Raw genomic sequence first — 16,961 nt, 5'->3', positions numbered from 1 at the left:
GGGCAACAAGAGTGAAACTCCGTCTCAAAAAAAACAAAAAAAAGAAAATAATGAAAGTGTTAGGCTCTGTTTTCTTTTCTCCCCTCCCCTCCCTTTCCTTTCCTTTTTTCCTCCCTTCCTCCTTCCCCCTTTCTCCCTCCCACCCTCCCTGTCTTCCTTCCTTTTCTCCTTCCTTCCTTCTTTTCTTTCTGATGGGGTCTTGCTCTATTGCGCAGGCTTGAGTGCAGAGGCTTGATGAACACAGCTCACTGCAGCCTTGACCTCCCAGGTTCAAGCAATCCTCCCACCTCAGCCTTTTGAGTAGCCGGAACCACAGAAGTGCACCACCACACCTGGCTAATTTTATTTTTTGTGTAGACAGGGTCTCTCTATGTAGCCCAGGCTAGTCTTGAACTCCTGGGCCCAAGTAATCCTCCCACCTCAGCCTCACAAAGTGATGGGATTATAGGTGTGAGCCACCACGCCTGGCCCTTCCCCTTTCCCTTTTTCTTTATTGGCTGTTTTTCAAAGGTTAATGTAAGCTTTTTGCAAATTCACATGGTCTTCCCGACAGTTATAGGGCAAAGTAGTATCTACACCCTGGGAACACCTAGCAGATCTTTCTTAGAAGCCCCTAACGGTTGTTTATGGGCTTTGATTTTTTAAAAAACTCCTTTGGCCTTGCTTGTGACGCCTTGATGTGTTTTTTTCATCACCTTTGTTTATATCAGTAAGCATTCTAGCACCCTCTCTGCTGGTACTTGGTGTCTTAGCCTGAAGCTCCCTTTGACGTTCCCTGGAGGTGGAAAGCACTCTTTTTATTTTGATGTCACCATTTTGTTTTTGCTTTGATGGCATTTGGGCCTGGAGTATAGACCCTCTATTGGCACCGGGAGCCTTTATATGCCTACAAGGCTCAAAGCCCTGCCTGTGCCCGCTGGACCTGTCTCATATCAGGAGGCTGACTATTTCTCCATCTGTCCTGGGGAAGCCATAGAACCAGTGCAAAGGAGTTGGGGGGTAGTTTTTTATTATTGCTGTTGTTGGGTGCCCTTCTCAATCATTGCCTTTCTAGATAGCCATGATTCATGCCTTTCTGATTCTTCCTAAAATGTGAGAAGGCCCGCACCCCTATGCATTTTATTGTTCCCAATTATTATATGTTTGTGTACATACGTACATATATATATATATATATATTTTTTTTTTTAACCAAAGAAGAAAAAAAAAATCCCTTTGTATGCAATCCTTTTAACAAATTGTTTATTATTGTATCCAGGTAACAAGCATGGTAAGTATTTTCACCAAACTGAGTATTCTGTATTTTAGCTGTGCTTGGCAGACTTTTTTGGCTAGCTTTGTGTTATTAGCCTTGGCTTTCCTAGAAAAGATCTGTTTAGGGAAAGGAGAAACCACGTACCTGTAGCATCCCCTAGGCTCCTGGCTTTAGTACGAACCCATGTAGCCTTAGCCCCACGGCGGGGATACCTGAGAAAGCATGCGCCCCGCCAGCATGCTGCTTGGCCCTGTTACCCCACCCCCTGCTGCTTCTGAGCCTCCCCAACCAGGTGTCTGCAGGGCTTCCAGGCCTTGCATGACCCCAGCAGCTCCTGGGACCATGGCCCTGTGACAGCCAGGATACACAGATAGGGCTCCTCAAGCTCTGTGGACGGTCCTACCCCAGTCCACAGCTACATGTCTTCGCTCACCCCTCCTCCCATCCGTTTGCTTAAAAGCAGGTCCTTTATTTTTTTTTTTCTTCCTTAAATGTTTTAAGTAATTGGAGAAATCTCCTTCTGGAAGCTGAAAAGCTAAATAAACACATTGTCCACTCTTCTGAGAGGCTTCACATTCTGTTGGAAAATGGATTTAATCCCTACAAAAAAGCGTTGCCCCATTGGGTCTTCCCAGTAAATGTTGAGAGGTACGGTAGGTTGAGTGTGGTTTAGCCTTCTGGCTGTGTTATTTATCCATGCATGTTTGCTTTTTTGGCCTATTTTGTGGCTCTGTATTTTAGTCCATGTGCTCGTGGCTGTGCCTGTGTAACCTGCCTGGTAGCCATGCGTTATGTATTAAGTCGGTGTGTCACTGTCACCTTCAAGGATCAGACTGCAAAGGATAAGGCCCTTCAGCACATGGCAGCCATGTCCTCAGCCCAGATCGTCTCGGCCACTGCCATTCACAACAAGCTGGGGCTGCCTGGGATTCCACGCCCGACCTTCCCAGGGGCGCCAGGGGTAAGTCATGAGCTCAGTCCAGTAATGACAGCTGCTGGGGTTGGGGTTGGCATGGGCCAGTGTTAAGCCTCCCACCTCCATTTCTTGTCATGTGGGTCAGGTATGTGAGAGGGCAAAGGCTACCTTGTCAACTGATAATTCAGTCTAAGTGGTGAAAGTAAGGAGGGAAGGGAGGCAGAGAGCTAGAGAGAAAGAGAGGGATAGGAGAAGGAGGAAGAGAAGAAGAAGAAAAGAAAAAATGAAAAGGAAGAGGGAGAAAATCAGAAGAGGAAGGAATTCTGAGTCCCTGAAGACATGGAATTAAATGTGCCTTTCTGGGTTGGGCTCAGGCCTCTTCTCTCTTTACCTTTTTCCTGGCCCTTGGTCTCTGTCCCTCTGTCTTCAGGGGCAGCTAGCCCCTAAAGGGACAAGGTATTCTATTAACATTTACAATTTTGACACCTACCAAAGGCTGAGAAGCATAGCATTATGTTGTAATCTCAATCCTCCAGGTAATCTTAAATGCTTCTTATTGTCATTGCCATTTTGCAGATGAAAAAGCTGAGGTTATTCAGTAGCAAAACAAGAGTTTGGATAGCTGGGATCCTAGTGGAATGGATAGTGATGTCAAGAATCAGCCCCAGGGCTGCTTGACTCCTGAGGCTGCTCTGTCCCTCCTCTATGTCATGCTGCGTCTCCAGCGCACAGCAATCGCTGCAGGGAAGCTCTCTGCGGAGATGCTGCCTGCATTGCCTCTTGGAGCTCCTGGCCTTGTTCAAGCTTTGTCCTCTGCCTTGCTGGGCCTTCAGTGCTATTGAGGCAGAATATTATGCAGGGAATGTTTCAGAATGGAGGGAGGGTACATGGATAAATCAATCAGTTAAAATATTTGTAAGCACCCTGCAGCACACCCAGATCTTTGCTTAGGTGTAAGGAAAACACTGAGGAGCTGCTGCCTGCCTCTGCCCTTGGGGGGATTTTCAGGAAGGAGGAGCTAGAGGGAGCTCTGGGTTGCCAGGCCAAGAATATAGGTTGTGGTCTTGTGCAAGGGGTGACTGCATTTGCACTCTGGCAAGGCGATTCTGTTGGGTGATCAAACCTGCTGTCTTTTAGCAGGGGTTGCGATGCGTAGGCATCCTAAACTGTGCTTTGAAGTAAACTCGTAAGTCTGAGGCCTCTGCATTTTGCCTTCCAGTTCTGGCCGGGAATGATTCAAACAGGGCAGCCAGGATCCTCACAAGAGTAAGTCTTGAGGGGTGGGCACTGACAACTAGGGGCTGGTCCCAGCCCACCTGGGGAGAGTTTTTCCTGGGCCATACTGTCTCAGGGCCTGGAGGAGAAAGGAGCATTACACTGAAGTCCCAGAAGGCATCCCCTCCTTATTGTCTACTGAGGCCCCTAGCAGAAAAGAGACTGGCTTTTCAGATCTGGGAGAGGTGGAAGCACCTCACTGCCACCTTAAGTATTAGCAGTCGTCCAGCTGGAATCAAGAAGTGAACCCCTCTTCCTTCATGGTATTGAAGGCTGAGCTGTGGTCTTCCTTGCCTGAGAAAGGGCGGCACAGGTATTCCTCTAGCCCATTTCATTCTGGCTGGCCCTGTGGTAGGGTGGCTAGTAGACAGATCCTACTGATGCCTTGGGGGCAAGAAAAGAAAGATCAGTAAACTGGAAAATAAGGGCTATTTTGGGATAAAAGAAAGGAAATCCTGCCTGTATGCTGTAAAAAACCTTGCACTGTTTGGCCTAGAGAAGGAGAGCCTGAAGCATGTCCCACACTTTGCCTAGAAGCAGTGACTGCTTGACCTCAGAGGTTCAAAGGCAGATGTCACAGCACAAGGAATTAAGGCTGTCTTTCCAGCGTGTCCCACTGAACTGGCATGAGGCTTGGTGGTTTGATCCCTAGCTGGCTGCTGGTCTCTGTTGGTTTATGAAACAACTGCCTCTGCCTGGGCAAAGGCAGAGGCTACCACCTGCAGGCAGGGACCACAGCAGTGAAGGACCTCCCACTGGGAGGTCATGGTGGGACCTGGATAATAGCCGCTGCTGCAGATGTGATCTCTGACTCTGTCTGCCATCTCTCTGTTCCCAGCGTCAAGCCTTTTGTGCAGCAGGCCTACCCCATCCAGCCAGCAGTCACAGCCCCCATTCCAGGTGAGTCTCCCTGAAACTCCCTTTTGGGAGCACAGCCCCACACAGCTGACAGCTGGGTCTGGCACTTTGTTCCCTGAGTCAAGAGATGCTCAACTTTGCCACAGCTGCACATTGCCCCTGACTTGCAGGATCCTTGGGTAGCCTGGAGCTCAGGAGTGCCACAGGGGTGACCTCTGCCAGGTCCCGATTCCCTTCAGTCATCTCCCAAGAGCTTTTCAGATGGTATAAGAAACAGGAAGCCTCATCGTGATTATCCTCAGAAGGTGAAGTTGCTGCAGCATATTCCTCAATAAAAACTGACCAAATTAGGCAGTCTAAGTCTTGAGGGTAGATAGGGTTTCATTCACCCTTTCTTAGATAAGTAGATTTTGGTGCCGCTACCTTTCTTCAAAGGAGAGAGTACATGGAAGCTCAAAGTGGAAAACATGAATCTGTCCAGCCTACCTGTCTCCTTCCCCACAAAGCGTACCCCCAATCCCCCCCGTATGCATGTAAAAAACCTTGCACTGTTTGGCCTAGAGAAGGAGAGCCTGAAGCATGTCCCACACTTTGCCTAGAAGTGGTGACTGCTTGACCTCAGAGGTTCAAAGGTAGATGTCACAGCACAAGGAATTGAGGCTGTCTTTGCAGCGTGTCCCACTGAACTGGCACGAGGCTTGGTGGAATTACTCCTTTGCACTACTCGAGGTATACAGTATAAAAGTCACTGCTCTGCCTTACGGATTCCCCAAACTGAAAATGCTTTCACATATTGCCCTGTTCCCCAGTACCATGGAGCATTCAGAGAGAATATTCTATAGTGCTAGTGACCACAGTCTTCAGGAAGATGGACAAACACAAGAAGTGCGCAGCATGTCCGGGTCTTACAGGAAGTCTTTGGAAGCATTCACTTCTCATTATCCCGTCATTCTTGTCTTGGTCCCCAAGTAGACCCCTCGGTCCAGGATGGATGTCCTCATGCTGCAGCCCTTAACTTTAGCTGAAGTTGGCTTAATGAGGAACACGTGCTTTGTGCTTGTCTGACTGTTCACCATCACTGGGGTCCTCAGCCAGCATCTATCATCACCTGAGTTCTCCCCGCCAGACCTGGTGGAGAGGGGGCTGATGGCGTTTCCTTCTAGGTCATCTGTAGAGCCCTATTCCAGTATTTGCCTGAGGCCCAAGGGGAGGTGAGTGACCACCATCAAAGGTGACAATTGCTCTTTCAGGGTTTGAGCCTGCATCAGCCCCAGCTCCCTCGGTCCCTGCCTGGCAAGGTCGCTCCATTGGCACAACCAAGCTTCGCCTGGTGGAATTTTCAGCTTTTCTGGAGCAGCAGCGAGACCCAGACTCGGTGAGTGTGCCCAGAGAGGTGTGTCTTGAATCCAGGATTTCTTTCCTTTTACTGTTCACCTTCTTGCTTCTCTTTCTTTCCTCCTTTACCGCTGCTCCATGCCTGACAAATATCCTGTGTGAAAACAGGCCTAGTAAAGAATAGCCTTTTGATTAAGTAAAAAGGGATTCCTATTGGCAGATTTGTAGAAAACAGCAGAGCTAGAGGTGTATAATTGTCCTGGACCCCAAGGTGCTGTAGGGAATACTTGAGTCAGAGAGCGGGACATTTGCAAGCTCTTATGTTTTGTAAAATTTAACAAGAAGTAACATTTATTGAGCCTTGCCGTATGCCTGGTCCCATGCAGAGTTATTTAGATATATGATCACAATTCATCCTCATAAAAACCCTAGGAAGCTAGGTACTGACTGACAGATAAGGAAACAGTGTAACTTTCCCAAAGTCACACAGTTTATTTAGATATGTGATCACAATTCATCCTCATAAAAACCCTAGGAAGCTAGGTACTGACTGACAAATAAGGAAACAGTGTAACTTTCCCAAAGTCACACAGTTAATCTCTGATGGATTAGAGATTCAAGCTCAGGTCCTGAAAATTCTAAAGCCTGAACATTTAGCTGTTATTCCATACTCTCTTTCCAACTCTGTTTTCTCAAGATAGCAAGTTGTTCTCTAAGTGGCCAGCACTTTGGGAGGCTGAGGCGGGCGGATCACAAGGTCAGGAGATCAAGACCATCTTGACCAAAATGGTGAAACCCCGTCTCTACTAAAAATACATGGCCATGCTCATGTAGTCCCAGCTACTCGGGAGGCCGAGGCAGGATAATTGGTTGAACCCGGGAGGCGGAGGTTGTGGTGAGCCACGATCACGCCACTGCACTCCAGCCTGGCAACAGAGCGAGACTCCATCTCAAAAAAATAAAAAAAAGAAGAAGTAACAAAATGGCACTTTAACAGTTTGCCATAGAGTGCAGCGCATTATAATATCATAAATACCAGTAACATTGGCATCTGGACTTTATTTGTCACTTTCTTCTTTCCTACCTCCCCCACCCCCATCTTGTACCCATCGTCCCATTGTTTCTCAGCCAGGCATTTCCCATACATATGTGATCCTCCCTTCTTCCCCACCCAACAAGCCCCGTACCCTTTCTTCACACCCACTCCTTGGCTGTGAGTATGAGCATTGCATCTGTGTGTGGGTGAGCCCAATCCTTAGTTTGTCTCTGAGATCCTCACCAACTCTCACCACATTCTCTATCTCACCCCATCCTTCCCATCTCTTAAGTCCCAGGCTCTCTGTGTGTTGCCTGGCTTACTGTCATTTCTATTATCGGGAGAAAGTGTCAGGAATGAGTTAAGAGCCTGTGGTAGATAACTGAGATGCTGAACAACTGGAGGTGACCTCTCACGGGAGTGTGTGCACTTCAGCTTGAGGAAAGGCCTCCCGTGGGGCAGAGGGGCTTGACCAGCCATCACCAGAGTGGAGAACCCATATGTGGCCCACTGATGTCTTTGTCCACAAATTGTGAACTTTGGGAGCTGGTGGAAAAATAGAGCTGCTTCCAAATTAGGGGGAAAAAATGAGGGAAGGAATGTAAATTGGGCCCATCAGGACAGTTACAAGCAAATGGGGCTGTTGGGACCAGGAAGGAGAAGTGTAGGCCAATTGGATGACTCCTTCCAAGCAGCTGAGTGGCTAACAGGAAGAGTGATGGTGAGGGTTCCATCCATCTAAGTGGAAGGCATTAAGACAGACTGAAAGATGCCCTGCGTTACTCTGTACTGCTGGTTCTTTCTGGGAAGCTGACTTAGTTCTTTGGTTGAAGGCTGGGCTTTGGCCCAGATACTGCTTCTGCCTCTTGTAACTCATGTTTCCATGACACTTTGTTGTTTACGGAGTACTTTGTGGTTGAGTATTTCATTCCGTCCTCATAGTATCCCATCAGATAGGTTCTGTTTTTCCTGTGATAGGTTCTGTTTCCCCATTTTATGGATAAAGAAACTGAGGCCCAGACATACTAAATGACTTACTCAAGATATCTAGTCAGTAAACAGAGGGTACCAGGAGCCCAAATCTTGTATTTCAATGCCCCCTTTTCACTATCGTAAAAGACCACCTCCCAATTTTGAGGGTCTCTTGAATTGTCTTTTCAGTCTGAATATCTCCTGTGTGAGCAAATTTCTCTTTGCATATGACCGGTGTTTTTTTTTTTTTTAGGAAACAGCTCCAAGGCACTGGAAGGCAAAAGTCCCCAAGTGATTTTTGCTTCCCTGGTTAAAATACTGTGGAATCATTTATAAAAATTCTCTCTTTTTAAAAGAAATTAAAATATTGTAGTAGCTCCCTCATTGTTAACTGTACTCTCCAGTTATGGACCTCTTAGGGCCCAGAAGGCCTGATTGCCTTTTTTTGTTGTATTTGTTGGGCTAAATATTTTGAATCATTCAGACCATTCTACAAACATTCATGTGCAAGAAGCTGCACAGGAGAGGGGCTCATTGCTACCCAGACAGCCACAGCCTCAGCCCCTGGGGAGTAGAATGCCTAGTAGGGGAGACAGACACGAAACAGATGATTATCTGAGAGATCATTGCAACGTGCTGTGACTTCTAGGAAGGAAGAATACTGAACGCTGTAAGTAACAGGAAACAGGGCAAGCTTCCTTGAGGAAGTAGCCCTTAAGCTGAGAGATGGAGGATTGGACAGGGAGAGAATAAGGGAGCAGAATATTCCAGAGGTGATGAAGCTGAAGTGTATGTGGCAGTATATTAAATCGGTGACTATTGTAGGAAAGTCAGGACCACTAAGTCACTAGAGTAGAGGTCAGAGATACGTGTTTTAGGTACATTCAGAATACACATAATAATCTGAATGGGTAAACTGGATCTGGCCTGCTGTTGAATAAAAAAGCTTGACTTATATAGACTCCAACACGTGACTTAAAAGGCCCTGAAATGAAGGCAGGCCTGGTGTAACACCCTTGGGCCCTTTGAGAAAGATAGTTATATTTTAGGGGATATGAATTGGGGACTGAGAGAAATTAGAATTTATTTAACAAGTACTTTTTGAGCACCGACTGCATGCCAGCCACTGTTTCAGGTGTTAGAAATTCGGTAGTGAACAAAACAAAGTTCTTTTTCTCATGGAGCCCACACTTGGGTGGAGAACACAAGAACTACCCAAGCAAATAAATACTCAGTATGTCAGGGGATGCTAACTGCTTATGTGGAATAATGGTCCTTTGTCACAACTGATTTTTTTTTTTTTTTTTTTTTTGAGATAGGGTCTTACTGTGTTCCGCAGGCTGGCCTCAAACTCCTGGGCTGAAGTGATCCTCATGCCTCAGGCTCCTGAGTAGCTGGGACTGCAGTTATGCACTGCCATGCCCCAGCCTTCTTCACAATTGAAAGTTACTTGCTTTTTGGATTAAAAGTGTATAATTTCAGAAAATAATACCCCCAATAGATATGTTGATGTTTCTGGCTTGTATTATGTACTAAGTGATGTGCATTAGACATTACCAACCAGAGCTCTATCACTGCTGTGAAATTATTTTGCCTAACCTCAGTCGCTATTGTTGGTGTTGCTTCTGATATTCCTATGTTACAAACACTCATTCTGCAGTTGAACACACGTGATTTAATGTGTGCAAATGAATGTGGCAGATTGTGAATAGGATCTATATTTGATTTTAGTGGACATGTGAGGGCCCGAAGGTTGGTTCTTGTGCTAGAGGGAAAAAGTGGTGGCTGACCAGTTGAAATGATGGAGAATTAATAAAATTATTTAAAGCATTTGACAGTATCTTAAGTACCAGCCTCTCAAGTTAAATACTGTGTGCTTTGTTGGACAAACACAAGGTGCTATTACAATCAAGGTATAATGGTACTTCAGGGCTAAGGTTACGCTGAAAAATTTGTATCATGTAGATAGTTTCTTTGGCTCTTAGAGTTTTTGTGACTTCTCAGACTTTAATTTTGCTGTATTTTTACTCCAACAACAGAAACATTAAGGCCATCTAAAATAAACTCAGCTGATACATTTTAACAAATTTGGGCATACAGTACTTAAAATTTAACATCCAGCATTAACCACATTAATTTGACAAGGAAGCAAACAAAGTGACCAATAATTAAAGGGCCCTAAACAAGTTAAACTTTGCGTTTGGATTCTCTAGATCTTTGTTACAGACAGACATGTACATAGGTTTCCCCCTACTTCCATGTAATGGCTTAGGCTTATTAGACCCAAGGGGTTATAAAGTATTTTTAGTAGAGAACTGATAGGTATTGCTGGCAAAAAAAGAAACTATGTAGCCAGGTTCCATGCTATTTGTCATTAGTGACTTCTTTCATGTTTACTGAGCTCTGTGAGGTAGGTTATTCTATTCCTTTCTACAGAAGAGGCTTAGAGAGATGCTGCCTTATAATAGCCAGCTTTGCACCCCAGCCTGCCTGTACCATCTCTTAAGAGAAGAGAAGACATGATTGCTGGCCGGGTGCGATGGCTTATGCCTGTAATCCCAGCACTTTGGGAGGCCAAGGTGGGAGGATCACTTGAGGTCAGAAGTTTAAGACTAGCCTGGCCAACATGGTGAAACCGTAGCTCTACTAAAAATACAAAAATTGGCTGGGCATGGTGGAGGGTACCTATAATCCCAGCTACTCGGGAGTCTGAGGCAGGAGAATCGCTTGAACTCAAAAGGCGGAGGTTGCAGTGAGCTGAGATTGCGCCACTGCACTCCAGCCTGGGTGACAAGAGTGAAACTCCGTCTCAAAAAAAGACATGGTTGCACACTTTGGTATCAGCAAAGCCAAGAGAAGAACCTTAGTTTGTCTCCTCTTTAGTCTGAAGTGGCCTTAGAACCAGCGTTTTCTGAAATTTACTTGTTGGCTCACCACATATGTCACCCTTGCCAACACTGAAGACTTCTTCACAACCCCTCCACTCCTAGCAATAGTGATGGCCAACATTTACTAAATATTTTCTGTGTGCCAACACTATGCATTATCTTATGTAATCCTTATGAAGTAGCTTGCCCAGTGTTAGACAGTCAACTGACATGGGAAATAGGATTTAGATCCAGGTCTCCACATCCTGAGATTGTGACCAAAAGGCTGTACGGTCCATTTGTATCTGATGAGTAGTCTGTTTTTGTAGCCCAGGGCTATAAGGAGCCAATGGGAGAATAATTAGGGGGATGATCGCCCCCTGCTGGCTCCGTGTCGTGTGTAAACCAGACAGCAGCTTCCCCAAGTTGGTGGTGGTTTATGTTGGAGGAGAACCAGCGAATCAGTCCCTCTGTTACCTTTGGCTCTACTAGAAGCTAAGAGAAAAACAGCAGAGGGTGAAGAAAGGAAGGAAGAGTGTAAAAAACAGAGACTATTTGAGTTGGAAATACACTTTCTACATGATTTCAGTGTTGCATATCAAAGGACCTCAAGTGTTAAGTGTGATATCCTCCACCCAGGGTGGGCTATTTAAAAGGGGCCTCCCTGAAATCAGGGTCCAGTTTCTGGAGGCCAAGTTAGGTAGATGAAAACCCGGCCTGGCTGAGCTGTCAGCTAAATCCTGAAAGTACATAGGGAGTGGTTTTCCTGATAAAGCCTGGAGTGATTCCTCCACCTCAATTCTGGGGCACGGTGGGTTCCTCCAGCCCTCCACAGGGCAGCAACTGGCAAAGCCCTGCCTGCTCAAACTGCCCGGGCACCAGGCTGTGTGTCTCCTGCCTGTTTTGGTCTGGATGCCACAGTGAGCAGGAGCCAGGAAGAGAGCACAGAAGGGATTTACTTAGGCGGGAGTTACACAACCAGAGGAGGGAAGAGTTGGGGGTGGAGAAAGAGGCAAAGAGATTGTTCTCTTTAGATTTTGAGGAAGCACTCACTGCCTTGCAGAAGAGAAGTTCCGTGATACAGTACAGGAATAAACCCAATCAGGGAAGGCACACATTCGTTCAACATATGAAACTGATTTATTTTTATTTTTATTGTTTTAATTGAGACAGGGTCTCACTGCATTGCTCAGGCTTGAATGTAGTGGCACAATCACAGCTGACTGCAGCCTCGACGTCCCAGGCTCAAGGGATCGTCCCATCTCAGCCTCCCACGTAGCTGGGACTATAGGCATGCGCCACCACACCCAGCTGATTTCTGTATTTTTAGTAGAGATGGGGTTTTACCATGTTGCCCAAGCTGGTCTTGAACTCCTGGGCTCAAGCGATCCACCCACCTCAGCCTCCCAAAGTGCTGGGATTACAGGTGTGAGCCACCATACCCAACCAAGAAACTTATTTATATATTATGTCAATAATGATCATCACCAGCATTTATGAGCTCTGTTTTAGTATGCTGAGCATTATGTCCAGTCTATACATAAAGGAACCGTGGCTCAGAAACGCTAAATAAAGTTATCAAGATCTATCTCCAAGAACGGTGACTGTGCCAAGGTTTACCACCAGTCTGTATTCTTAACCACATCACTGTACTTTTGAAGAAATAAAGACAAAGTTCGAAAGTTAAAAATAGCTGTCTGTAAAGTAGGAGCTCCCCAAGCAAGGCCAGACCTCTGAGGGCCTTCCACACTGGGTAGATGGTTACTCTGGGTTTCCTCTGAGTTCCTTTTCCAACCCATAGAAAATTGTCTTCCACAAAACCAGTCTCTGATGCCAAAAAGGCTGGGGACCGCTGCTTTAGAGCCTGTCTTTCATCATGCTCTAGTTGCAGCAAAGAGGTGACTGATACTAGAATTCTTAGCAGCTGTTTGAGATTTGGGGCAAATTACCTCACAGCTCAGCCTCAGTTTCCAGTCTGCTTTAAGTGGACATAACAGGATCGCTGCCACGCTCACTGTGATAATTATATTTAGTAATATCTCTGAACATACTGAGCACTCCACAAATGCTTCTGAACCTGAATGTCTTACAGTAATGTGAAAGGAAATTGAGCCAGAGATCTGGACAGGGATCAAGCTTGCAAGAATGTGCTCACTAGGTGCTTTGGACTCTACTGAAATTCTAACAGGAGTCAATATTTTTCAATTACTTTTGAGAAGGAGTCTTGCTCTGTCACCCAGGCTGGAGTGCAGTGGCGCAACCATGACTCACTGCAACCTCCACCTCTCGGGTTCAAGCAATTTCCCTGCCTCAGCCTCCCAAGTAGCTGGGATTACAGGCGTGAGGCACCATGCCTGGCTAATTTTTGAACTTTTAGTAGAGACAAGGTTTTGTCATATTGTCCAGACTGGTCTCAAACTCCTGACCTCAAGTGATTTGCCTGCCTCAGCCTCCCAAAGTGCTGGGATTACAGATGTGAACCACCATGCACGGCCTCAGTTAATTTTTAAAATCAATTAAACTTTTCATAGAGGTAGTAAATTTATGTGGTCAAAAAATCTCCAAGCATAAGAGAATGGAAGGGAGACGTCTCTTCCTTCTCATTCCTATCCTACCCTTAAGTAGGTAGCCACTGTTACTATTCTCTTATGAGGCTTTGTAGATTTTAATGCATATACAGTCTAAGATGAATATGTATTCTCCTACCTCACCCTGCTTTTTAAAGCGAGGATGTGATCTAATTTGTGCTTCAGGAGAGAGCCAGGGCTGGAGGAAACTGTACTGTTGGCCAGCTGGTGGCTGATGAGGACCAAACCAGGGCAGGGACCGTGGCTGAGGAAATGGCAGAGGGGAGAGATGTTACGGAGATAAAATTAAAAAGCCTTGTGGATTAATGAGCTGTGAGAAGAGGAGGATAAATGGTAATGACTGGGTGTTTGAGACCAAGGATGCCGATATAATTTGAAGAGTCCTGCAACAGAAGAGGAAGCAGGACTGCTAAGAACTGACTTGGTAATAATGCTTTTGCCTTTCATTCTCAAAATAAGCTTGTTGAAATATGTATTGGAGACAGGAAAGCTCAGAGAGTTTAAGTAACTTCACCTGGGACCTGGCTAATAGATGGCAGGGTTGACTATTTAAACTTTGTCTGAATTTCACAGTGTATGAGAAATGACACCCCATTATCTGGAAAACGGAAAATGGGAAGGGCAGGGATGGTTCTCCATCCACAGATGGACATTTCATTTGGGCTCCAGGAGAGGAGAGAGTTCCTGAAGGGGCACTGGGCTTAGTGATGGCAGCCCCCTCAGCCAGAAGGAAGTGAGTGTTGCTGCCTGGTGTCCTGGCCCTTACCTTTATTTCTAAGGGGCTGGACCTCCTGGATGTGGAGGTGGGAGTTAACAGTCTTCATAGTCAGAGGGAGCCCAAGATCTCCCCTCTGGGGGACTGGCAGGCCTGTGGTCGAGCCCGCATGGAAGGTCTGCAAATATGTCCTGCAGATAACATGATTCTTTTTCCTAAAGGCAGTTGGTCAAATGTGAGCCCAAGGATGATTTAATTTCACATTTTTATACTTCTTTCAATGGCCTAAATTCACAGATAACTAAAATTCCTTTGTCAGAACACAGATCCTGTCTTGGTTTGGAAAATGTGATCAGGACAGCTCTAAGGACATATGACATTGATGAGGCCTGTGGAAGAAAGAAGAGGGGATGACTGTGCATGGGGGTTAGGTTGGAGACACAAGATAAGAAGCAAGGTTTTGGCTGGGCTCGGTGGTTCTTGCCTGTAATCCCAGTGCTTTGGGAGGCCAAGGTGTGTGGGTCACCTGAGGTCAGGAGTTCAAGACCAGCCTGGCCAACATGGTGAAACCCCCGCTTCTACAGAAATACAAAACTTAGCTGGGCATGATGGCAGGTGCCTGTAATCCCAGCTACTCAGGAGGCTGAGGTGGGAGATTCGCTTGAACATGGGAGGAAGAGGTTGCAGTGAGCTGAGATCGTGCCATTGCACTCCAGCGTGGGTGACAGAAGAGACTCTGTCTCTAAAATACAAATAAATAAAAAAGAAGCAGCAGCAAGGTTTCAATTTCCGGTTGCCAGGAGGGTTCTTGCCTTTATCCTGGGCAGGACGGAGAAGGGCACCGGTGTCTCTGGAGAAGCTTCCTAGTTTTATAGTGGCTGCCGAGGCAGTTGCTCCATCTTGGTGTGGAGAACGGCTGTTTGAACATCTGGTTTCTGGTCCTTCAGAAAAGAGGCTCCTTCTCTCCCGTAGTTCAGGGCTTGGAAGTGATCTCATGCCAGTAAGCTAGGTCACCAGCATCTATGCGACTCTGTGTGGCCTGGGCAGAACTTTCACATTGACTGTTTCATTTGACCTTGAATACAGGCTAGGGTTCATCACTGCTCAGATGAGGAAGCCAAGGCCCAGAAAGGTTAAGCAACTTGCCTCAAGCCACTCAGCTCAAAAATAGCAGAGCCTAGATATTCTAACCCAGGTGTCATTAATGTGCCCATCTCATGCTTTGGAATAAGTGATCGGAAAGTACATTTGTCCTTCCAGGTTTGGGGAGGAAGGCTGCAGCTGGTCTGACAGTTGGCTGTGCTCAGTCCTTGAATTTATCTCAGGTTTTTCTCATATTTTTCTAAGCCTGGTCTTCCAGTAGGACATAGGGGATGGAGTGTCTCCCGGGGAAGGGGACGATGGTTCAGTGTGGAGCTCCCCTGTGCCCCTCACAAACCTGAGCCCTTGCCGAGCCACCTGTGAGCCCCTCCAGGCCCAGGGCACACCCTCTTGTGGCGGCAGCCTGTCTGCTGGTGCTTTGTACACAGTGTTTCTGAGATGCTCTGGCCACTCCCTCTCTTTCTTCATTACCCTTTGGGAAGGAGGCCACTGAAAGCATCTGAAAATCCGGGTTCTATAGACATTTCGCAGATGCCCCAGCCAGGCCCCCTCTGCTTTCTTTGGCAGGTCGGCACCCCATGCACCTACCTTCCTGGTTGCTTACTCAGCTGGTGGGCCTTTCAGCTGCACTTCTGTGGGGAAGACATACTCTTGTCTAAGGAAGCAGTAGGCCCTCTGTGGAGATGGTGCTGGGAGTGGGAGGTGGGAAGGATGCATCTTGGTGTGAGATCCTGGAAGGAGAGATTCACTTGTTTCTTGTTTCTCATGTTTCTCTCTGGAAAGAGCGAGGGGCATAGGATGAAGTGGCATGTCAGGGCCAGGTGGCCAGAACAGAGCTGGTGCCCTGAACAGTGAGCTGAGGAGAGAACTCACTTCAGAATCGCTTTCTCCTGGGCAGGAACCGTGAGCACAGATAGGCAAGCTCCTGGGCTGAATGTGCGGGAACCTTTCTTGGCTTGGCTCTGCAGCTGTTCCTTATCCCCCCAGGGGCCACCGCAGGCTGCCCAGCCTGCCTTGGGGGGTAGCTGTACAGACATTCCCGGCAGGACCGTGACAAGAAGTAAATGTAGGCGATTTGTCCTTGTTCTGTTCCAGCTTGTACATTAGCATCCCTTGACATGAGTTATTTGTCTTGATTTCTTTAAATTCCTAAGTGGATTATAATTTTTCTCTTGGTATTATTTGACAGCAGTCATTTTTCAAGGTTTCACTACGTTCTTCAAATACTTAGAATTTTTGGAACAAGTTTAGGAAAAGACTGCCATCTTCAGGTTGGATGGTGCAGTGCAGGGTCCAGTGTGTCTGAGGGCACCTCGCGGATGCCGAGAACTAGCAGATTTGTAGTAGGGCTTTTTCTTCCTTTTCCACAAAGATTGAACTGCCTTCATCAGAGATCGCTAGAATGTATTGGCAGTCCTTTTAAAAAGAGAAAAAAGCCCCAATGACCACTGTTGGAAGTTGTACGTTGTGATTTGTTTCATCTACAGTGATGGGCAACCTCCTAGGCTGCCCCCACACCACTTTTGGGAACAGACTTTGCATGCCTTAGAGGAAGGTAGGAAGCAGGTATCTGGAAAGGGTACTGTGTGCCTGAGGGAAATGCGGAGGCCAGACCCCACAAGACTTCCCTGCACTGCCGCTACCCTGCACCCTAGCACCGATGGTAACATCAGAACAGTAGGAATCGCCTTAATGTGTCTGAAACTTTCCCTCTCTTCATTTCTGCTTTAAGTTTTAATATGTCCAGTTTTTTTGTTATCAGAGGGACAGTATTAATTTCACATTATTTCGTCCAAAGTAAAGAAACATCATGATTCTTCCAGAAAGTAACAACAACAAATTATGTGCTATGTATGGTGTTATGTGTTCCTTGCATTATCTCATTTAATATTCTTGACACTCTGATACAGTAGGTACTATTATTATTCCTGCATTATATTTCTACTAAGTATACGTATTTCCACTATGGATGTGGAAACTGCAGCAGAGAGGGCTATAATCACTTGCCCTGGATGACTCAGTTGGGAAGTGGTGCCACTGTTT

At 46.4% G+C, this 16,961-nt stretch overlaps 1 protein-coding gene across 3 annotated transcripts in view; it reads left to right on the top strand.

Moving 5' to 3' along the window:
* The window catches only part of TEAD1 (TEA domain family member 1 (SV40 transcriptional enhancer factor)), a 273,827-nt gene that overhangs the window by 207,424 nt on the left and 49,442 nt on the right, over positions 1-16,961 (top strand). For 2 of the 3 annotated variants that reach the window (XM_011973032.1, XM_011973034.1), the window contains 5 exons: positions 1,259-1,270; positions 2,082-2,216; positions 3,391-3,437; positions 4,285-4,346; positions 5,555-5,679. In XM_011973032.1, coding sequence (XP_011828422.1) covers positions 1,259-1,270; positions 2,082-2,216; positions 3,391-3,437; positions 4,285-4,346; positions 5,555-5,679 — 381 coding nt within the window. The remainder of the gene's footprint in view (positions 1-1,258; positions 1,271-2,081; positions 2,217-3,390; positions 3,438-4,284; positions 4,347-5,554; positions 5,680-16,961) is intronic. The other variant, XM_011973033.1, reaches the window with a different exon arrangement.

Source organism: Mandrillus leucophaeus, unplaced genomic scaffold (genome assembly GCF_000951045.1).
Source record: "Mandrillus leucophaeus isolate KB7577 unplaced genomic scaffold, Mleu.le_1.0 Scaffold1332, whole genome shotgun sequence".
Taxonomy (NCBI): domain Eukaryota; kingdom Metazoa; phylum Chordata; class Mammalia; order Primates; family Cercopithecidae; genus Mandrillus; species Mandrillus leucophaeus.
Note: the sequence above shows the minus strand (reverse complement) of the source record. Positions and strands in the feature narration are given on the sequence as shown.